This window comes from Ambystoma mexicanum, chromosome 9 (genome assembly GCF_040938575.1).
Source record: "Ambystoma mexicanum isolate Mex_15411 chromosome 9, UKY_AmexF1_1, whole genome shotgun sequence".
In the NCBI taxonomy this organism is placed as follows: Eukaryota; Metazoa; Chordata; class Amphibia; order Caudata; family Ambystomatidae; genus Ambystoma; species Ambystoma mexicanum.
The window spans coordinates 469,402,459-469,426,649 of NC_090931.1; the positions used below are offsets into that span (position 1 = coordinate 469,402,459).

At 42.9% G+C, this 24,191-nt stretch overlaps 1 protein-coding gene across 2 annotated transcripts in view; it reads left to right on the forward strand.

The window, feature by feature from the left end:
- NLK (nemo like kinase) overlaps positions 1-24,191 on the forward strand; it is a 1,539,426-nt gene that overhangs the window by 119,008 nt on the left and 1,396,227 nt on the right. For both annotated transcript variants that reach the window (XM_069615020.1, XM_069615019.1), the window contains exon 2: positions 21,553-21,682. In XM_069615020.1, coding sequence (XP_069471121.1) covers positions 21,553-21,682 — 130 coding nt within the window. The remainder of the gene's footprint in view (positions 1-21,552; positions 21,683-24,191) is intronic.

The following is a 24,191-nucleotide window of genomic DNA, read 5'->3' on the forward strand; positions in this document are numbered from 1 at the left end:
CCAGATCAACCTTGATTCCAGATCCGCTCCTCCAACAGCAGATTCTCATCCTGTTGGAGAAAGGTGCAATAGAATTGGTACTTGCAGCCAAGAGAAACCAGGGTTGGTACTCTACCTACTTCCTGATACCCAAGAAGGATGGAGGACTGCGACCCATCTTGGACTTTAGATGCTTGAACATTTTCCTCCGGAAGGACAAGTTCAAGATGATAACTCTTTCGCAGATACTTCAGGCCCTTCGACTCCAGGATTGGTTGGTGTCATTGGACCTTAACGATGCTTACTTTCATGTGCCAATACATCAGAAGCACAGAAAGTACCTGAGGTTCGCAGTTGGCGGTTCTCATTATCAGTTTTTGGGTTCTGCCATTTGGGCTTACCTCAGCCCGGGTGTCTTCACCAAGCTTATGGCAGTGGTGGCAGCAAGTCTAAGGAGGGAAGAATTTCACATCTACCCCTACCTAGACAACTGGTTGATCAGGGCTGTTTCTCCGGAACAGTCTCTGAATCATCTGTCGTACCTGCCACTTCCTCCACGAGCTGCACTTCTCTCTGAACTTCAAGAAGTCCATCTTAACACGTTCACATAAGCTTCAATTCATTGCACCTGGGCTGGATTCAGCTTTGGGAAAAGAGTTTCCAGCTGAGTTAAGGGCTCAACATCTCTTACAGATGGTCCAAAAATTCCAGAGTGCCCAACCTCTTCTGGCCTACGACTTCCTAAGGTTGCTCGGCCTCATGGCATCCTGTATTTTTCTGGTGCCAGAAGCCCATCTGAGAATGAGATCCCTTGAATTGGCTCTCAGATTCCAGTGGTCTCAATTCTCCGGCAGAATGACAAAGGTTGCCCTAGATCTCATGTGGTGGGCCAAACGAGATAATGTGATGAGAGGAGAACCCTTTTGGCAACCATGGCCGTAGACGACAATACGCAGACACTGGTCTCAGTCAAAGTCCAGACTCCATATCAACCTTTTGGAACTGAGTGCAATCAGACTAGCGCTGATGGCCTACCTGCCCTCAATACAAGGGAAGAGTGTCTTGATAATGACAGACAACAGTGGCCATGCCCTACCTCAACAAGAGAGGGGGTGTAGGGTCACTGCCCCTGCGCAGAGAGGCAATGCAGCTCTGGTTCAGGGCTCTGAAGGAAGGAATAACTCTTCTGGCCGTTCATCTAGCAGGATAAAACACAGTGGCGGATGATCTGAGCAGGCAGAGCACAATCTCCCACATGTCGGAACTAGCTCAGGAAGTCCTTCTGGAGATCTTTGCCCTTTGAGTAACCCCTCAAGTGGATCTGTTCGCGGCCAGTGTGAACCAGAAGTGTGAGCTGTTCTGCTCCAGGTAATTTCCCCAAAGAGGAGCTCTAGGGAATGCGCTTGTGGTGGACTTTAAGTTTCCACTACTGTACACGTTTCCGCCAGTCCCCTTCATTCCTCATGCCATCAGGAGGTTGGGGAAGTTCGGGAATACAATGATCCTGAATGGTCTGGATTGGACAAGGAGAACGTGGTACGCAGATCTTCTATAAATGGCCATCTGCCCTCCATTTTGTCTTCACCAAAGCGAGGACCTACTCTCGCAAGGGGGAGGTCGCATTCTTCACCCAGAGAGCAGGAATCTCAATCTTCACACCTGGTGTCTGAAAGGGTAAGATCTGAGATTGGAACCTTCCAGAAGACCTAATGTAAGAATTGCTTTTGTCAGGGAGATCAGCAACTAAATCCCTATACTGCTGTCGTTGAAATAGGTTTCACAGATGGTGTAGGGAAATGCAACTAGATCCTTTCACATGTAAACGTCCCCATGTTCTATCTTGCTTGCTCCATCTGCCCCATTCTGGGTTGCAAATGGCCATGGTGAAGGAAAACTTGGCAGCAATATCAATCTTGAAAAGATTTTCCGTTGAGGGGTCAATCTTCAATGTGCCGATTGTGGTACAGTTTCTGAAGGGCTTAACCAATTTGTTTCCGCCCACTCCCTTCATCGTGCCATCATAGGATTTAAATCTTCTATTAAGAAGTCCTGTGGGAGCTCCATCTGAGCCCTTACATTCATGTGCTCTGAGGATGCTCACTATGAAAACGGCCTTTTTAGTAGCTATCACATCAGGGTAAGTAAGCTAAAGGCCTTATCTTCCAAACAACCTTTTACGTCCTTTTCTAAGGATAAAGTAATTTTAAGAGTTAGGTCATCTTTCTTCTGAAATTTGTGTCAGAGTTTCATTTAGCACAATGTATTGTACTGCCATCTCTTTACCCTCCTCCTCATTATCCATCTAAAGAGGAGGAAAGACTACATCATCTAGACCCGAATAGGGCACTAAGCTACAGCATTACAAGGACTGCAAGTCTTTGCCAAGATGATCAGCCTTTCGCCGGTTGCGCTGGCCAAAGATCAGGCATAACAGTCACAAAACAATCTCTAGATGGATTGTAATGTGCATAACAGAGTATTACTCGTTAAAAGGCAGGGTGCATTCCGCTAGAGGGGTGGCTGCTTCTTCAGCTCTGGAAAGAGGTGTGCCGGTGCGAGACATTTGTGGAGTAGCAACCTGGTCGTCCCTTCACACTTTCAGTACGTTTTACTGTTTAGATTCTTTTTCAGGAGAGGAAGCCAAGACAAGGCTGTCCTCTATAATATTAACATATAAAAAAATGATTAGCACCCACCATCTAAATCAAACTGCTTTGGGAGTCTATCAAAGATGAATACATGGGAGGACACAATCCATTCGAAGAACAAGTTACTTACCCATGGTAACGTTCTATCGACTGGATGTTCATCCCACGTATTCCTCATCGCCCACCCATCCATCCCCTCTTGCCTGCCTAGAATTTCCGTGTCTTACACCTTCCTTTCTTGCAAGATTGTCTCCGCCTATGACAGAGCATGCAAGTTAAAGGGGGGGGACTAAGAACTGAGGTAACAGTCAGCGCGCCTGCTTCATGTACCAGCATCTATGTCGCGAGGGACGCTACAGAGGCCATCGAGGACTAAGATTCGATGCTGCACAACGCTTGACCCTATGAAAAAATAAATTCAAAAGAAAGCTGCAAGCGGACTTCAATATCAAAGATAAGGAATACGTGGGAGGACCATCCAGTCGAAAGAATGTTACCACGGATAAGTAACTTGTTTTTGGAGTAACAGAAGTGTTGTTATATTCAAATCAACTACTTCTATTTTTGACATATGCAGTATAGTGGCCTCAAGTGGTTGTGGCACCAGTGTGGTAGATTATGCCTACTGTTGTGAAGGTATTCTTGCCAAGGGATATTTGACCGTGTGTAAAGCTAGTGAGCTTAGTTATTTGTTGTGCCAGCTGCATTGTACCTTAGACGCATTTAAATGACATATTGACCATGTGAGTTTATTTGCATGCTGGAGCGATTGTCTGAATTGCAAAAAGATTTCTGCAGAAGCTGGTGAAATGGAATGCGCTCAGAATTTGGTTTGGATACAGATACAAATCGTTCATTAGGGATGTGCTCGTGTGAAACATAGTTGCAGAGAGTGTATACATGTTTACTCTTGGAAGATTTCATTTATAGGGATTTTTTGGGTTTCTAAATACATTAGGAATTCTCGTGGATCTGCCTGTGTGTTTATGGTGAATTTTACAATTTTTGCACAGTAGTCCAATTCTTGTGTTATACCTGAGATACTGTAGGTACTGTCAGGATTATTTGTGGCATTTGCGTGAAGGATGAGCATTTGCAAACACAACTGGTCCGAGTCGTATAAGTAAATGTTGTGAACAATTGGTGGCAATTGGAAGAGAAGATTGATTGCTACATATGCATAGCAATTTACTCCAGTTGTGTTGCTGAATTTAAATGGACCAGAGAGTTGTGCCACTGTATCCTTTGATGGGACTGCAGTTCTTTTTCGACAAGACAAATTTGTCTTTGTCTTTTGATGGCTGTGCAGTTGTTTTTGGACTACATAGTTTTATGCTTTTATTATTTGATGGAGCAGCAGTTCTTTGCTTTTTTTTTTTTTAAGTTATAATTTTTTTAGTGGTTTTGCAGCGAGATCTGCTATAGCTTCTGTTTTTTATTAGTTTTCTTTTTGAAGGTTTTGTTTGTTGAGGTACACAGTTTATTATATTATTGGGGTGTACAGTGCACATAGCCTGTTGTATTCTAGGATGCAAGGAATGTCAGTGTTGACTTTGTTTGCATCAAAGTAACCAGGAATAGACCATCCAGTGTACAGAGATGTGAAAGTGCCAGTAACTCTTATCTTCTTTGACGACTGCTGCCAATGTCGATCAGTGCATGGTCGAGAGTTAGACCTTGCGACTTGTGAATAGGTACAGCGTATGCATGAGATCGAGAGGTTTGTTCTCTGCATACATACATGTGTTTGAATAGAAGGAAACGTGCTATTGTGTGGCCTATTCTTTTAACTTTTGCAAGCTTGTCAAAGTGAATAATGTCAAAGTGAATGTTGTTGTCAAGTGGATATGTTTGAAAGCCAACAACTGTACCAATTGATCCATTGACTAAACCTTGTTGTATGTCAAGGTTACGTTTTAGAATTACTCTGCACTTTTGTTAGGAATCATGGTATCACTCAAGGCAGTAGGATGTTACATGGTGTGGCAGGGCAGAACAGCAACATCCAACGTTCCGTTACCATGCTCCATGGCACTTTGATGCGCCCTATACAACGTATTTCATGTTATCCGCATCGGGTCTTCATTACGGGTATATACCGAATGCTAGAGCGTTGTAGGTTGCCCTGGAGACGCTGGCGTCCCTTCCAAGCGTCACGTCATTGGGCACGTATTGATAGGCTCATGTGACTGCTATTTAAACCTCAATCATTCCTGCCTCGGTGCTTCTGATTCGTTTCAAAATGGCTATGTTCTAGTGTTCACATTTGTTTCTTGTGCCATAGTACCGAACTTTGCTTTGTTCACGGATTGTCTACTCTTGACTCCTTTTGACTTCGATTGCTACAAAGCTGACCTTGGCTTGGATTTCATACTTCCCTTTGCCTTACGACTTCATCTTCGGTTTATTTACCAACGTTAGGACCCGGACCGCTCCTACGGATTGCTTCTCGTCTCATACTTTGTGTCGGACTACCTTTCTGCCAGTTGCTGACCTGTTTTCTTCCTCACTGGATTGCTGCCTCTCGATTTTGTAGTGTTCATACGCACGGACTAGAGACTTTCGATTGTGCGTCGTCCTTTGGACTCCTTGGGCGTCTACGTGCCTTCGGGTGCCAGTGGGCATGGGGAACTAGAGACTTGTGACACCTCAGCTCTAGGTGTCCTCGTTCCGGCGGTTTAGGTATTTGTGTTTTTTTTGTTTTTGTTCCTCTCGAAAGGATTCCTGGATTGCTGTCCTGTTTCTTCCACCACCAGACCAACGGACTGGCACAATTCCTATAACATCAATCTCTTCCACATCACTGACCCACGGTAAGCAGTGTCTAGTATTGTTTCATGTAGTGTATCTTCTTGAACTTTCTATCTTCTTGTTCTAACCATACCACATTATTTCTAGGGCTACACAACATCCATAAGACCTGAAGGCCCTAACTACAGTTGCCAGATCCATTAGAACTTGTCATTCAGGTTAGTTCTTTTTGTGATCACTCCATAGTCTCCGTTTGTGTTATCCATGTGCACTGACCTTGGTCTCCGCTTCTCTGCAGCCTGTGGTCTTCGTTTGGTGTTCCATCTTCTCATTAATAGATTCCTTTGGGTGTTCTTTCAGCCCATTCAAAGGGGTACATTACTTAGAAGAATTTGTCAGATACTTTACGTGTTCAACAATACGGAGGGGACAAATTCTTACAACTTTAGACACTGAGTTAATAGTTTTTCTAATACAGCTGTGTTGGAGATACATTTATCTAAGCTATTTAGTTGTGCTGTTGCTTGTTGACACATAGGGAGCATCATGCCATGCACTTCTAGTTTGTCTGTGGTTGCATTTCTTTTTTCAACATTGTATCATTGAATTGGCAATAGCTTGCAAGCTTAGGCATTAATCATGTGCATTTTACATTTTGTTGAGTTAATTGTTCCCTAACATCAGGGTTTGTAATGTAATGTAATAGCATTTATAAAGTGCAACTTTATGGCCAAAAGGCATTTAGGCGTGCTAGGAAACAGCCCGTGGGAGAGTCCACTGTGGAAATCTTCAGATCAAGTCCAGAACCTAAAAAAGAAATGTCTTGAGAGCTTTCCGAAATGCTAAATGATCATTAATGCTTTGCATATGATTTGGTAGTGAATTTCACTTACCAGGTACAAGGGTGGAGAAAGCATGGCCACCCACCTGTGCTCTACGAAAGCGAGGGACCATCAAGAGTTTCTGAGACTCCGAACAGAGCCGCAGAGTGTAAGGAATAAGTTTAATCTGCAGATACTCAGATCCCAACTGATAAAAGGCCAGATGAGTGATACAGAGAGGGTTAAATTCAATGCGTCTACTCTCAAGAACCCAATGCAGTTGATGAAGAAGATTGTAATTGTTTATTTATAGAGCGCTTATACACAGGCGAAGTGCTTCAAAGCGCTTCAAGGTGGGACAGGAACACGGGAATACAGAGTTATTCTTAGGCCTTGGAATTTCTGAATGATCTTGCAAAAATTACTAGCAAACCTGGCCAGACGGCCTTACTGCAAGTGCAGGTGGAAGACCAAAAGGAGGAGCGAAGGGGGAGGAGAGGGAGAAGAACATAAAGTCCTTAAGCTACTATGCTCGGCCAACAACGTTTCAAATAGTGCAAGTGCGTGACAGATGGAAAGGCGATAAGGGGGAGAGAGGAGAAAGACATACAGAAAGAAAAAAAAAAAAAACGACACTACTAAGCCTGGCAGACCAGGCCCAGTACATTCTAGGTAACGCAAGTGCCAGACATGAAAGTGAAGGGTGGGGGAACAAATGCACCCATTCCAAGGCCCTTAGTTAAGTGCTGAGAGGTAACCATTCTCAAGGAATGAGTAAAGAAGTGCAGAAGTTGTGGGTGGAATTCAGAGGCCTGAGGGCAAGTGCGAGGACTGGCAGGGGGGCCCGAGACCTGTGTGGCTCTGGAGGTGCAGCAGGCGACCAGTCAGCAAACAAAGCTGAGTTAGGGAGTTAGGGAGAGAGGGAGGAGGGCAGTAGGAATAGGGAGGGGGTTAACAAGGGAGTGGGAGAGAGGAGGAGGAGGAGGAAGAGAAGAGAAGAGGAAGGTCTTGAGGAGTTTCCAGAACATAAGGTGATCAGTCTCAAGATGGAGAGCGTTAGGAAGGCTGTTCCAGATGGAAGCACCTGTAGAGGAAAGAGATCTACCCCCAAATCTCTGTTTTGAAAATCGGCTCACCCAGAGAGAGTTGGAGGAGGACGACTGGAGGGAGGCTCTCCAAGGAGAGTATTTAGAGAGAGAGAGTTGTATATAGTGCAGGCTCCTGCCCCAGACAGCCTTTTGGACTATGCAGAGGGTCTTGAACTTGATCCTTTCAGCCACGGGGAGCCAGTGGAGGGATTTCAGTGCCAGAGAGATGCAGTCCCTGTGCTTGAGGCCAAGGATAAGGTTTGCGGTTCTGTTCTGGAGGAGGTTGGGGAGTGGAAGTCGGAAGATTGTGAAAAAGACTGTTTCAATAGTCCAGTCTAGAAAGAACCAGGGCTCTGGAGACGGTGTGCCTCTGGGGGAAGGTGAGAAAATGTTGAATACCTCGGAGAAGGTGCAGCTGGTAGTGGGATCTTGGGAATGAGACATTCAACCAGCTCCAAGAGCCAGCTGAGCTGCAGCATTCTGAAGAAGCTGCAGTCTTTATACCAAGAAAGCTGGTTGGCCAAGATAAAATTCCATTTCAGTAATCAATAGGCACAAGAATCGAGGCCGCAACCACCTTTACTCGACATTCAGAAGGTACAAATAGCATAATGTTTGGATAGTATGTGCCAATTTAATTGTTTTTTAAAATGGCCTGGCTGTTGGGATCATTTGTGGCTATTGTTCCTAGCTCATGCTGGGATTTTAGTACCCTTTTTTGTGATGAAGCTGGACCAAGGTATAGCCAGACAATGTTTTCAGATTTCCCATATAAGCGTGTACCTGTTAAACGGTCTGCAGCTTCGTAGCACCCAAATTCTTTGTGACATCATTTGTATACCCAAGCTGTACAATTTTTGTGACCAGGTTTTGTTAGATGTCATCCCAAAGATCTTTTAGCTATGTCTTCTCATCTTTGGTGAGATAGGCTGTGACATATCTTACAGACAATTGTAATGTATTGCATGTCTATATTTGCATTCCACAAGAGGGCAATGATCTCATTGTAACCATTGATATACGGATGCCTCGTCTCTTTTAATGTTGTATGTGCTTTTAGGGGGTTTCCCTTTTACACTGTGCCTAACAGAAGACATTAAACTATTTACTTGTCCTTTGGTGGAAATTGGTCTTGGGAAGCTAAAGTGACATTTGGTATAGTATTTACCTTTGTTTTTATATCGTTGTCGGCAGCATTTACCACACTTATGTTTTTGGAAGCATAAGATTTGTGTACATAGGTCACTATGTGTGATTTCTGAAGGGATGTCAAAAGTAATGTTTTTGGGAAATATTGTAAAACAGTGGCATCACTGTCATGGCTACATTCGGGAGCATCTTTTAACCACAAAAGCATGTGGATGTGTACTGCTCCTCTGGATTGATTTGGAGAAAAGCATAAGAAGGGTTCTACATCTCCAAATGGAGGGGTAGTTTTATTGCAGATGAAGTGCAGCATGCCAATGAAGCCATGGTGAAAGTATCTTGAAACATTGACAGGGTCTATTGAACAGAGTTCTCCTGGTGTTCTTATGTCTATTCCCTCTTAATTTTGGTTTGCAGTGCATAAGAAGTAATGCAAGTAATCCCATGCATATGCTCCACTATTTAAAGTAGCAAGCCATGTGGCTGGTCCTAGGTTCCTTAGCATACAATGTACATCAGTGCAGCATCGGAATCAGTATTCTTTTGTACCACGCATGTTTGTCAAGAGATTTGTGATAGTTCACTACAAAACAGGAGGTAGGAAATAAATTCTACATTTTGTTTGAATAAGATATTGTAGGGGGTGTCTAACTTTGTTTAGGCCAGCTAGTTGTTGTCAATTTGTTTTGTCTTTTTTTTGGTACACCATTAACTAGTACAATCAAAGATTGCTCTATTGGCCGTCATACCCCTAGAGTTTCTACATTCTCTTTAAGATCTAATGGCAAATATACTACTTTGCCACAAATGCCGCTTATTAACTTGGATGGAGGCAATTTGGCAGTTTTGGGTTGAAGGAGTATTACAGCTTGAAATGGGTGTACTGTTTGGATTTTTCTTTAGTAGAAATGCGCTGTCAATCAGAGCTTCAAGGATTCGTTTTCTGCTGTGGTTTTTAAGCCTAGAACGGGACTTTTAAAAAATATTTTTTATGAGATTGTTAAGAACTCTACGATTGAACATTTTATTATAAAATTGAATTTCTGGACTATTTCATATCATATCAATATTATGATGTGTTGAGGAAAACAGTGTTTGCTGTAATGGTGTGATTTAGGCTAATAACAAGGGGGGGTCCTGGGAGACACTCTGCCAGACATGAGTCCTGGTTACAAGTGCCTTACCCAGAGTCTTTAGCTCACTATCTTTCACAGAGGAGAAATATCCCAAACATATCAGTCTTTTTCCTGCCTTGGGGCAGTCCAGTAGCAAAATGCTAGGCAATTCTCCTCTGAACAAGAGTACCAACAGCAACCCCAGACACGTGTTTCGGTCTGGTTGAACCTCATCAGTAGGGTGTGATGGTGTGATTTAGTGCACATGTATCAGGATGGGTGTAATTGAAAAGGGGTGAGGAGTGTATGAGTTGTAATGTGTGTTAGTACTTCGGAATGCAATGAGTGTGAAAGTTGTTGGGTTGGAATTGAGGACTTGAGGTGGATAGGGGTATGGAAGAATAAAGAAATAAAAATGTGGTATAAAAGTTCATGAGCGACGGTTGTTCTAGGCAATACTGAATTGGTAGAATAAAGAGCAATGTTGAGATAGGATTATTAAGAATGAATGATGCAATAGAATGAGTAAAAGTGAAATACAATATTGTAAAGTAGAGTAGAAAGTAATACTACTTTATTACAATTAGAGAGACATAGATGCTATATTAATATACTTACTTTGTGGGATGTGAAGAGTTTTCTTTGTTCAGTAGATGTCTTTGTCAATCTTCTTTTTTCCTGTAATTGTAAAAGAAAGTTAGTTGGCATATGTGATAATGGTGAAGTAGTTTCAATAGCAAAGGTTATTTATTAAGGTAGGAGGAGGTATTGGAAGAAAGATTGAATAAAGTTTTGTTATGTCTGGAGTGCTAACATATGTTAACTATGTTGGTGGAACAACTGCATTATGACAAGTGTAGTCTGCCATATTATAAGCAACAGGGTAAAAATTGGCATAGTCTGAAAAGGATGCATTTTTGTATGCATTTTTGCAGCACAGGGAAGTTTCCAATATGACTAATATAGAATGGTGTTAGCTGTACAGCAAAGTTTTCCTTGATGCAAAAATGCATGAAAATGTATCTTTTTGCAATAGGGCACTTTTTGTCTTGGTGCTTTTGAAATGGAAAGTGCACTTAATGTGGTGCTAGGGAATTTTAATATGTTGCAGTGTTTTTAAAGAGTAGGGCAAACTGTGGCCTTGTGGTAATACTGTGGAACTTTGCAGTTGCAGCAGTGTATGTTGTTAGTATATGGTGTGTTGTAGTGGTTGCAAAATACTTGTTTTTTATGTAAAGAATAGTGTTGCATTCATGTTGGCATATTTGTAGTAGGAATTTATTGAAAAGGAAAAAATTGATACATACATTGGTACTATACACATATATGTGAGCAGGTGGACAATGGTGGCATTATAAGGGATGTGACGGCAAAGGTTGGAAAATATGACCTTTATAAGTAAGGAAACATGGTGTTCTTAATAAACTGTTTCTTTTTATGAGCATTTTGTTGAAAATAAAAAAATGCATATATGCATTTATAGCTGCACTGTTTGTAACATGTTTCTACAAGTAAGGGTGTGAGGCTGGACCTCATGGGCCTCAGATTGTGAACCAGGTAGCGCACTCTAACATAGGAAACCAGCAAACCCCCATAAGTATGTTGGTATTGGAAAAACCGGCAAGTGGTGCAGATTATGGTGATCTCAGGGAACCCTAGGAGGAAAAGGAGAAAACAGCGATCCAAAAAGGACACAATGCCAGCGTATCAGAAAGGACTGAGATTAGCTCTGCTCCTTGGAAATACCTCGGAACTACTACTCCCATAATGCATTTCCCAGAATCCTGGCAAACAGGTTGCAGCCTAAAAAGCCCTAAATCCCAAACCTTTAAAAAACATAGTGGGATACAATTACTGTACCATCAGGGCGGGAGTACATTTAGGCGGGAAAGAAAGCAGAAATGGCAAGTGGGACAAAGTATGAACCAGGGCGGGCGGAAAAAAGAAACGCTGAGAGTCGACAGCTGGAAAAGGGAGGGGTTGATTCAGAGGAGAGGGGAGGAATTGACTGCACCTGGGGATGGGAGGGGTGAAAGAGAAAGAACATTAAAAGCTGCATGCGTAGACTCAAGGGCTCTCTCCCATCTAGGAGCAGTGCGAGGCCAGAGAGGAGTGGACGGAGGATGCTACTGGATGGAATTGGGCTTATTAAGTCTGTGAATAACCGGAATAGAACAACTCCTTATGCCAGACCACGGTAGAAGGCAAGCCGAACAATATACAAGGAGCGGCAAAGGAATCTGAAAGACTGTGGTTGTAACGAAAGCATCGCAGAGGGCGAGAGCTGTGTTTTTGGTTATGGGACTTTTACGAGCTTGCCTGTACATCGGCAGTGAGAACAGGTGCATTTGCTTCCTGCCAAGAACCCGGTAAGCCGACGGCCAATGGTAACTCATTAGTGACTTTGTCGTTGGGGTCCAGCAGCACGGACAATGAGAAGCAGCGACTTTTAAGTTTGTTTTTCCACTGTGACGGAGCCGACGCAGAATCACTGAGGCGTTGAACGAACATTACAGGAAACCGTGTCGTAAGTGCTTAAGAGGAGAGTTATCCTTTATTTCTTGTTTGTGAACTGACCCTAATGTTGATTGCCTGAATCAAGGTCTGTTACTTTCAAACTGATTTATGCCTCCCGCCTACTGATTATCAAAGGGAAATGCAGTTTCAAAAGATGTGTAGAACACTGTTAAGTGGAAGTTGGTGTGAGGAAGTCCAATATGTTTGGAGGACATGTAAGTAACTGCCACTTAATGTGAGCAGGTGCAGAATGTTGCAATACATAGTATTTGATAGGAGTGGTGAAAAAAGAGCATGTGCTTGTTGAGATGCTTATTACAAGGTAAGTGGAAGCAACCCTGAATATATATTTAGAAAGGGGTTGAAAATAATTACTTTAAAAAATATAAGCATCCCTGTACTGTGATGTTCGATGTAGATATTGTCAAACCTGGAAATAGAAATCTGGGAGAGGTTCACAGTAGTTTTCTATGCCGGAGGCACTGAATAGCAGGAGACGTACTAAAAGTAAAAAGGGTAGAAAAGCTGCCCTGTGCAACAGTGTCCATGGACGCGCACATGCCATCCGGTTCTTTTAGGGATGCTCTGCATGGAACGAGAACTGCTGAGACTGCAGACAGTCACGAACGTCTGTGGTTGTGGAGGAGGAGTTGAAGTGGACATGTGCACAAGGTAGCAAGTGTTTTCTTTCTTGTGTGAAGTAAAGTGGTGGAAAAATGGCTATTTGAAGAAGCATAGTGTGTGGATGCTCGGAGATTACACTGAGCATAGTGGCATCGCTTCTAATCTTGAATTGGAAGAAGTGGAAGTCTCCTAGTATGGAGTTTGAGGATTAAACTAGGCAGCATTGTTACCATTGTGCGAGAATATGGTTCCGTTTAATCATCCTGACATTATTGTAATACATTGTGGAGGTATGTGACTGTAGTATCGTTGCAGTTTGCCATGAAGGACACGTTAAAAAATAAATAAAAAATAAATAAAAAAGAATGGAATTGTTCCCAGCTACAAAGATTATTTTTTCATTAATAACTCAAATTCAAATGTGCAAAGTTCAAACTTGTTTAGTCAACAAATTGAAAAAGCAGGCAGAAGGTGAATACAGCTGTTTGTGCTTTTTTCCACGAAGAGAATATAAAGTTTGATGGTGTGAACATTTTTCTTAGAGATGAAGTACATTTAACAGATGTAAGAAATTCAAATTTTCTTTCAAATGCTTCAAACAGTTTTTGTGAAAAAAAAATGAAAAGGGAACACGTGAAATGTGTAGTAAAGCATCTGTTAGTAGGTATAGTACATAAAACTAAAAGACAAAAACAGTTTGAAGCAGTTTTTTGCAAAAGTTATCAGAATCAAATAGAAAGTACAGTACAGCATTTGTTAGTATAGTACATAAAAGCATAAAAAGCAAAAAGCTGGTCTTTTAAAGATCAAAACCCAAAAAGGTTCTTTAAAGAGCCACCTTGTAGAATGGAAAAAATTCAATTGAGTTTAAATACTCTCCCCTTTAATTCTCCGAGATGTCAGTCTGTTTGATTGGGGGAAAGCGTGCGAGTCATTTTTGGATGGTAGTGTAATGTGAGTGGGAAGTGTGAAAGCCATAAATAATGGCTAAACACTTCCTACGCATGTTACACTTTAACATTTTGTATGGCAGTGAAAAGGGGTCAGGACAGAAATGTATTACTGTCACCTTTTCTTTGCTATGAGAACTGTCTACAATTTTCATTAGCATAAAATGTAACACTAATCAAATGGTTAGATGTTCGTATATACTCTTACTACTTTAAGTTTAAATATGAAGTAGATGTAGTCTATAAGATAATTATTTTTTTGATTCTATATTTAAACTTTGAAAGCCGGTTTATTTGGGGGGGTATTTGTTTTTTTTTCTTTTCTTTTTTTTGCAGAGGGAAAGAGAGCAAAGCAGAGAGAGAGGGATGGAGGGTGTGAGCGAGGGAGGGTGAGAGGGAAGAGGCACTAACCACCATAAGGGAGGGACAGCTGGACAAAGGAAGATGTAGGGCTGCAAAAAAACTAAAGTAGGGGGCAATCCTTTTTATGCACCTTCATAGCCGCCTCGAAAGCGCTTTGGATTCTATTCCCCTGCAAATCCCTGCAAATGATTGTGTCACAGTGGTAACAAAGCACTCCTGCATTGCCTGTGAGATGGTTGGGGGACCCTCTGTCCCACTACAGTGTCCCGAATGGTGACAGGAGTGGACGAGGAGGGTGTAGTGGGCAATGTAATCCTACTTCCTGACTAGGGAATCACCTTTCTCGGGGCCGCCGGGCGGAATGTGTGGATGTATTGCACATGGAGGTAGTAACAAAGGAGTACTGGCCTTTTGGACGTAACTGAGTACAACTTTGTACGCAGTGCATGCGGGAAGCCAGATTCTTTGGTACTCCCCCAGTGGTGAAAAACCTCCACACTTGCGACCCGACGTAGTAGGCACTTCCTCCACTACATCTTCTTCATCCTCTTCCTCCTGCATGTTATCTGCTGAATGTCCTCTGTTACCCTGTTGATGTCACAAACTTACCATGGAAGCTGTGGCATCGTTGGAAACGGCCTGGTTAACGCTGCCGTCAACCCGCGGAACTGGGTTAACGGTCTAGCGTTCCTCCAACATGGCTGCGGTATGTTTATTACAGCACGATGAGGCTGCGCATGCGCGTTGCAACCCTCGCATTTCTGGAGTTAGACGCTACAGAGTTCGTCTGTGAGCTTCTCGACCCTTTGACCTTCCGGTGCTTTTGGACCCTTTCAGTTTCCAGGCTCTCTCTGACTTTCTCCTGGCCCCTGAGCGGTACCTGTGTTTTTCGTTCTTCTTTCCTCCCTCGTTCTCAAGGCCACACAATACAACTCCTCAAGTCTCAGTGTTCCCTTACCCCAATACGTTATCTTCATGATCACAATGTCCTTAAGTGTTCAACATTTAGGGCTCACTGGTCTAGGCGCAGTTGTCAGACCCAACGGTCCACCCATCACAGGTCGTGCAACCAGGGTCCCTGACTCTTGACCTCTTGGCTTTGATGTGTACCTTTGCAATCTTCTTCTTTTCCTTTTCAGCCTCTTGGCTCTGCCAACACGAAACATAATTTACTAGTCTCTGGCCTTGTCACTCTGCATTCATTCACAAAAGTTCAGTTAAGGGCGTTTTCCTCACACCCACCTTCTTATGACTCTTTGTCACACTTGTACCCTCTTCTGTAGTTCATTTTCACCAGGGCATTGGGATTATTCATTTTGTTTACTTAGTTTATTCCATTCACCACTTAGAATGCTTAACTTCCGGGTTTCAGTAAATTGAGTTTCGATAAGCATTCATGCCACTTATTTGTAAAGTTCTATTCAGTGTGGTATTCAATATGCATTGACTTTGCAGTTTTTAAAGTTCCATTCAATTCAGTATTCAAGAAGGATTGATTTTGCTTGATTTTTAAAGTTCCATTCAATTAGATATTCAATAAACATCAGTTTTGTTTAATTTTTAAAGTTGCATTTAATTCGGTATGCAATAAGTATTGTTTTCGCTTCATTGTAAAGTTCCATTCATTCGGTTTTCAATATATGCATGTAGGAGCGCCCTGGTGTACACGCGCCCTCCCCGACACTCACCGGCTTGTGGCATCTGTCTGGTGGTTCCCTCTCCTTCTCTTTCACTGTGTAGATTGGGAAACTCACCCTTTCTCGTTCCACTTGCTTGCCGCCTGTCTCTCTTCACACGCCGGTGGCCGGAATACTGCTTTCTGGATGCTGATGGCGTCCTCTTTGCTTGGTGCTTTCTCGCAGCTCCTGCTGCTGAGAAGCGGTCCCGGAGGCTCCCAGACTGACAACACTTACACTGCCCACTGGCTACAGGCTGTGTTAGTGTTAGTCTTCTGTGTAGTTTGCCCGCATCATGGCTCCTCGTCCGGGCCCACCACGGCTGCCTCCACAGGAGCATGGTCAACTACTGGTTTCTTCCACCTATACCTCCTTCTTGCTCCATGTTCTGCTCTACCAGTCTCTTTTCATACCCCTGCAGCCCCTTGACAGGCTGCCGGTGTGGTTCGCCAATGAGACTTGTCTGACCATAATTGTAGGGACATGCTTGACCGTTACAGCTTCCTGCAGGCATCTTCATCGGCCCCTTACTAAAGTGGTGAAAGTGTGTGGTGATGTTTAATCTTGGTTGCCTCTTCTTCATCCTAGTATTGTTAAATGTTCTAAGTGGGCAAATGAGGGGAACAGCTTTACAATAACATATGCAGGTTGGGGAAGGATTTGGTTGGGTCTCAACAGGATAAGGGGGATACCATGTCTCTCGTAAAGGTACCCCACTCCCAGTTCCCAAAGACCACCAACTCGGGTGTTCCTCCCTCACTTCTCCACCCCCAGGTTTGGTGTCCAAGAGCGATGGCCTTTCCCTGATCCCTTGAGAAGAGGATCCAGAGATCTTAGGAGTGAGAATACCCTCAAGTTTCTCACAGTGCATAGGTTATTAATGTTAGTTTCAAAGGTTTCTGTTTGTGCACATTCATTCATCGCCCGTTTTTTTTTTTTTTTTTTTTTGCTGAACAATTTTTGACAAAAAAACTAAATGGAAAATATGAGGGGGTGGGTAAGGGCATATATACGGGTTAGGGTTGGTGGGAGGATAGAGAATAAATAAAATGGCAGAGGGGTTTGGGGGAGTAACCCCCCCAAATAAAATAAAGAAATTCAATGCAGTTTTTGGGCAAAATTATTCGGCAAATAACTCCACGAAAAAGAATCCAGGGATGAATGTACGTAGAACCATATTTACAATGGCTTCCTCGTGATTACTGTCTTCACTATTTTCTTCTTCGACATTTGAAGAAGTTGTAATTTAATTACTTATATTAACATGCATCATTTGAGTGCATTTTAACATATCTGTGTGTATTTACCATTAATACATTCTTCATCGGTCATGAAATCTTTAGGAAAGTAGTTCTCGAACCATTCAAGTGTGTGACATTTCTGTAGAAATAGGGAATTAGTAATTTTAGTTATTAAAACATTTTTTTTAAATGTATCTAGTTCCTATGGAAAACATTTACAATAAAAAGCAAGTGAATATTTACTTACTATGTTAAGAGTTTGTTTTCTTCTTCTGTACTGTGCTACATTTCCTAAAAGGTGTTGAAATACATTGCTTACATATTGTGTACAGTTATGTTTACTATTTGGTAAAATCCATAATATTGAGGAATACCTATGTTTGAGTTGTATTCATTCTTTATAATGTTTCTGTATGTATATTGTTTGTGTGAAAAGGAAACATGAAAATTGTGTTGTCCCCTATGTTTTTTGGATTGGTTGCTGCCACCTGCTTCCAGGTATATCCGCGGGCACTATATATAGTCCGCAGACATTAGACCTGCTGCATTGTAGGTAAAATCTTTTTTAATATAAAGGATGTTCATACTACTTTAATTTACGTTTAAAGAACAATTATTAATAACTTGCATACACTGTTGCAACATTATGAAATATTTTGATCTATAAAAAAACCTGAAATTCATTGAAAAAACGTTAAATGGATGTTACGTTTAAGATGCACTAAGAAAGGGGAGAGCGCTACTGAGCAGCAGCGATGATGGCTGCTTAGAACTGCAGCTGTGCCTCCGGAAAAATCCTTGCCTTATAAAATCCTTCCAGTGTGCTTGGCAGAGCATAAAGGTATCAGATTCTGCAAGCGGAGGGCTGCAGCTACCTACCTTCTGCTTTTTGAAGTGATTCGAGCTGGGAAGCCCTGTCATCGAGTGCTGAGTTTGGTGGCGTGTGCGTCAACTGCAGATCCTGGTCCCTGGCGATGGCCTGGGGAGAGCTGTAATCCTCAGTGGCCTAGGGGTGCAGCGAGGCTCCTGGGGCAGGGCGGGCCGTTCTGGAGGGGCATTGTCTGTGACGGCGGGACCCAGAGATGTGATCCTGAGAGGCGGGGTGCACTTGGAGCCCTATGCCGTAGAGGATGGGTGGTGTGGGCTCTGGTTGCCGCAGCCTCAAGGCAAGTGGGGCCGTCCTTGCTGTTGCATCCCCGACCAGGGACCTGACTGGGTATTCTGGGGGCCCCAGCAACTGCTGATCCGCCACGGGGTGAGGTTGAATCTCACCCTGCAGTTCGGTGCGCGCGTGCAGACTTCTCTGTGGAGGAGTGCAGGCTTGGGAAAACATTGGAACAGGTGAGTGCTGGTGGCTGAACGCCTATCCTTGGTGCAAGGTGGACTTCACACGCACTATCATGGGGGCACAAAGTGGAGAACGTCCTGTGGGGGCAGTCAGTGTGTTGTGAGACCCTTGTGGGGTGAGGTAGTTGTGCCCAAGCCGAGAGGCATACCGAAGAGTTTTACTGGCTGCTTCTTTAACCTATTTGTGGGCCGCAGCATTATTGTTCATTCAGGTTTTGCTGCCCTACCTTGATATATTTGGATACCTGTGTGAGGACATTTTATATACATACCTTGGACATTCTGTTGGGCCGTAGGGAGACATGACCCGGGGAGGCAGCAAAGGCAATAAAGGCCCAATGGACTCCTTTACAGGTACCACACTCTGGGACACCCAGGGGGTGGCTGTGCCAGCGTGTGAAACCCAGGATGATTCCCTAAGTGCTACAAAAATTGACCCATATATGATGATGATGCAGGCAGGGTTTTTATCAGTAGACCCCAAACCTGATGACATTGTTGCCACCATTCGTTCCCTCCGGCCGAAACTCAACAAGGAGAGTGGCCGGATCACGGAGGTGGAAACTTGAGTCAGTGGATTGGAGGACACTGTAGGGAACATCGTCAAGTTCTTAAAGCCATTAAGAAAGAGTTGCTGGTGGTGCGTTCCAAGTGTGATGATTTGGAGTCCTGCTACCTGCAGCACAACGTCAGGAAAGTGGGAGTTCCTGAGAAGGCGGTACACAGCCCCATCGAGCTGTTTGTGGAGGGCTTACTCAGATCACTACTCTGCAATGCACAATTTTCAGAGCAATTTTGGGTTGAAAGGGCGCATTGTTCCCTGGTCCCGTTCCAGAAGCCTGATGCGCTACCATGCAAGATTATTGTCCCTCTCCTGAATTACCGTGATCATGACTTGGTTCTTAAGCTGGCATGAGAGAAAGGCACATATCAACATGAGTCGCCAAGAGTGCATATATAGCCAGACTTTTTGGCCAGGGCTCAGGCTGTCAGGAGAACATTTGACCAGGTTAAGCACCTACTCCGGGACATATGGGTACAATGTGCCATGATGTTCCCTGCCAAACTACGCATACAGCACGGTGGGAGGGCTAATTTCTTCGAATCCCTGTAGAAGGCCGCGACATACATTGAACTGTCCATACCAGTCCTGGTGGGCTGCAGTTCAGAGGTGGGAAGAAAGGACCACACGTCTGGAAAAGCACCAGCATTGCCAAATGATTGGTAATTAGTCGCTCATATAAGACCCCAGTTATTGTAGTTTTGTTTTGATTTGTTCTGCCTAGCATTCTCAGACGCTTTATCAGGCAGCAAAATAACTTCAAAGAGCATTTGCTCTTCGCAGTGTGCTCTCTAATGTTTAGACCGAGTTCTATTGTGGGCTACACTAGCATGTTGGGGTGGATGGTGCAGGTGGGGGTGGGGGAAAAAGGGGATACATACATGAAATGTTAAAAAGTTTGACAGTCATGCGGGTGGCAGCTGCACAGTTGGGTTTGAAGGGTGTGCTGAGAGAGGGGGGATGAACACAAGTTTAAATGGTGGGTGATGTATCTATTGTGGGAGGTTCCCCAGTAGGGTTCATGACATGAAATATTCGGGGGCTGAACCCGACAAAGGCCAGGAAGATTTTGGCCTATGTCGAAAGGCACGGGCCAAAAATACTTATGTTTCAAGAGACACATGCCCTGGGGAGGATCCACAAGACATTTGCGCGCAGATGGGGCCCCTTACAATTTTACACAAATTACTCCTCTCAGTACTGGGGTGTTCTCCCCCCATTCATTATTCTTTGGGGTTTCAGGTGTCCAGGAGTAGGGTGGATACACTGGCCCGATATTTTATTGTCCGGGGCACTCTGGCAGATAACCTGGTTATTCTGGTGAACCCATATGGTCCAAACGTAGATGACCCCCCATTTTACCAGCAGGTTTCTGATGTAGTGGATACTGCAGAAAAGGCAAATATAATTTGGGGGGATTTCAATACCATTCTTGATAATCAAGCAGATGGAACATCAAGTTCTTCTTGGTATCTGACCGGAGCTGCCCAGATAATTCACCAGTTGATGAGGTATTTCCCCTTGGCTGATTATTGCGAGAGCTGCACCCGGACTCTAGAGAATATACTCCACGGTACATGATTCTGGGCAACGTAAGGATTTCTGGCTGCTGACTCCCGACTTGGTGTCAATAGCGCAGGACTGTAACATCTTCCCTCTGACCCTGTCTGATCACTCTCCAGTGATCCTTTCCTCCCAGACCTTGTCCTCTATGGGAAATGGAAACAGCCTTGTTGAATGATGCGATAGTGGTGGAGAAACTGCACATAGACATTGCTGAATTCTTTACCATTAACAACGGTTCAGTGAAGAGGTGCTCTACATTGTGGGGAGGTGTTTAAGGTGTGGATGAGGGGGGATACTCCTTCCGACAGTTGACACTCTTACGAGGGTAGTGAAGGGGGTCGCGGATCAGTTAAGGGACCTGGAAAAGGAGTACTGTAAAATTGACAGTGGGTTGTTCTTGGGGCAGATTCGAGACAAGCTAGAACGGAAGCTGGCAGACCAGGAAATATTATAAATGTCCAAACCCATTGGGGCCCGAAGATACGAGGAAGGTAATAAGACTGGCAGATTGCTGGCAAAATAGCCAGATCCGAGTCCCTCAGGCATCCTATCACAGGGATCAAGGGGAGGATGGCACAGTATTGGTGAAGGAAGAGAACATAATACACAGATTACTCAAAACGTTACGCTAACTGTAATACCTCTACAGATGAGACTCTCAGCAGTTATGTGAAAGTTATTAGGTTGCCTGAATTGTCCGAGGAGGCATCTCAGACCTTGTAGCAGCGGCTTGAGGTGGACGAGGTAGTTGCGGCAGTGAAAGCGCTAGCTTCTGGGAAGGCACCAGGCTCGGATGGCCTGGGGATAGAATAATATAAAGAAATTCACCAGGAACTGGCTCCCAGGCTGTTACAGGTTTAGGAGGAATCTCATGACAGTGGCCATTCCCCCCCGACGTCTCTGCAGATGTCATTTGTGATGTCATCTTTGATGTCCTGGTGTTAGTGTGTTAGCAGTGCATGGTGGTGGTGCGAGTTTTTGCATAGCTGATATTAACTGGCTAATTTCTTGGGTTTTCCGATTCTCCTTGTAACTATAACATCCCTTTAAAAATGTTTTTTTAACTGATATATATATATCTACAGAAAACACAATGTATAGTGCAGTTGATAATTTCAGTGCTCTAACTTTTGAATGTATGTTTTATTAATTTCCCAGGTCAGTGACTGATCCTAGAGATGGAAAGAGGGTTGCACTAAAAAAAATGCCCAATGTCTTCCAAAACTTGGTCTCCTGCAAAAGGGTCTTCCGAGAACTAAAGATGCTCTGTTTTTTTAAACATGACAATGTAAGTACAACTGTGGGGTTTAATAATTAAGTGACTATAATAGAATGGATTTAAAAATGTAACAGTTTCACTATGTTCATATTGCAAAGTCATTACATAAGGATAAGATGTCATAACTTGATGTATATCACAGACACTGAATGTTTCTCTTGTGATCGTATTCACACACTAAATTGCGCTGCTTTTGTATTGATGTAATTTGGGAGTAAAGTTCTTGCTTGGGTATCCACTGTGGAGGAATAGTTGGATTAATGATGAAGAAACTACAGTTGCACGTTAAATCTGCGTCATAATAATAGAGAATTTATTACTTATTTTCTCCCCCCCTTACATATACTCAACCAAATGTGACCGATTTACGGAAATGTCATATCTTAAGACTTGTATGCATTCCAACACTGGGTTACAAGCCTTTCTCAGAAGTTACAGTTTTAATCCTCTTTCTAAATGGTATAGCATAGCTTGGTATGATTAAACCCTTTGTTGCATGGGTATTGGAGGGCTTATGTAGTAGTACAATGGCCAAAACCTTACTCAGAATCTTTTGTGAGTTCATTGTTCCAGTTTCTTTGGCAAAGTGAGCGTTTGTTTGTAAAAGCAATATATGGGGGGCTTTGTGTATAATATGAAGCACAAGAGAAATTATATAATATCCCAAGGAAGTGGCCTGGAGATGGCATAGTTAGACTATAAATAAGAAATCAATTTAAAGTCTTAAGAAATGTAGTAATTTAGGATTCAGATTCCTGTGTTGCAGCAACTCATGGATGGTGAACTTGTAACTGCAGGTTTTCCAGACAGTAGAAGCCACATTGCATGCTTGTCTAAAAAGTTATCACATATAGGTAGGAGTAAATTAATGTCTTTACCCTGTAAAAGTGAGGGAGTGGACCAATAAGGGTGTGTTGCTTATGGAGACAAGTTGAACTAAAAAACTATCAATGATATTGCAAGAACCTTGAAAAAGAGAATGGCTTGATCTGACATGACTGCCTTTAAGACCTCACTCAGTGTTATCATGAGTCAACTGAACTCTATGGGTTAAGACTGCTTTGACAAACTGCAACAATGCATAATGCAAATGTATGTTGCATAAATACTATCAGCACACCTATGTTGTTTAAAAAACAATCGGCACAATGTGTTATAATGTATATGCTCCATGTTGAATGTCTGTAAAGTGATGAAATGCAATGTGTGCTGAAACAAGTAGGATGCAGATAAACTTCAGCAGGGAGCTGTATTATCACCCTTGCTGCTATTTGCACTCAATCGACGCATAGAGTACGTTTTAACTCAAGCAGAGTGCTAAAATCTGACTTCTCTGTGTACCATGCTTTCTCAGAACACGAGCTAAGAGTTGAAAAGGTGAAGATGCCAAAATACCATCTTCAAAATCCCTCACTACGCAGGTCAAAATGTGCCTGAGTGACTTCTAAAACACAGGTTGGAATTCTCTATCTTATTAGCCGCCAATTTGTCAACAAGATTAAATAGATGAGCCAGACCTAGAAGAGTCCACACACAACAGTTTTTATTTGGACGCCGTAAGTCTCGCTGGTCTATTGAGAGCTCGGGGCTGAGCAGAGCGAATCAGGACGGGAAAAGTCTGGGTTGCTAGAAAGAAAGTAGGTATCTTTGGGCTGTTTTCCTTTTAATGTAACAATGGCACTTGCTGCGCTGTATTTAGACTGGGCGTGATACAGAGGGCTCAGAGCAGAAAATATGTGCTTTTGAAATTATATGTATTCAATCTAGAAGACTATTCTTTGTTTTTACCCAAAATGGCTATATTTTATGTAATCTTTCTGCTTTTTGGGCTGCTTGTATGATACACGCACATGTTTTGAGAAGATGATGATTACATTAAACTACAGTGCATATTCACTTATCTAGTGTCATTAATTTATGCAACAATTCAGAACTGTCATCTTAGAGAAAGGGGGTGGTTCAAATTCATTATAATTTCCTGGCATTTGTGTTGAGTCTTGATAGAGACTCCTTAGGCCATGTACAAATATGCAAAGCGCTAGCAGAGGTACATGGTTGGCTTTGTATACCTAGATTTCACCAAATACAATTTTACCTAATGAGATTTCACCAAATTTATTTAACCAAAAATGGTATGTAAAGTGGAATATGTATAGTGCATAATAGTGCATAATAGGTGGTGTTTGGGGTCAGGGTATAAGTTAGGTTAGGGAGGGGTGAGGAGGAGATTGCTGGGGGGAGGGGTCTCTGCCTGCATTATATAAAAAGAAAAATAGAAAAGGTAAAAGGTAAATTTTGTTTTTCGGTGAAAAAAATTCTGTCAAATCTCCATTAGGTAAAATATTTTTGAATAAATCACATACATCCCGTCTCGGGAGGATAGCTCAACGGCAACATGCTTGCCTTGGAAGCAAGACGACACGGAGCAACACACTTCTGGGTATTAAGCGCGTTGTAAATAACCTATCATATCATATAATCTGGTTGGCTTTGGTTATAAACATAGTCTGATCATCAA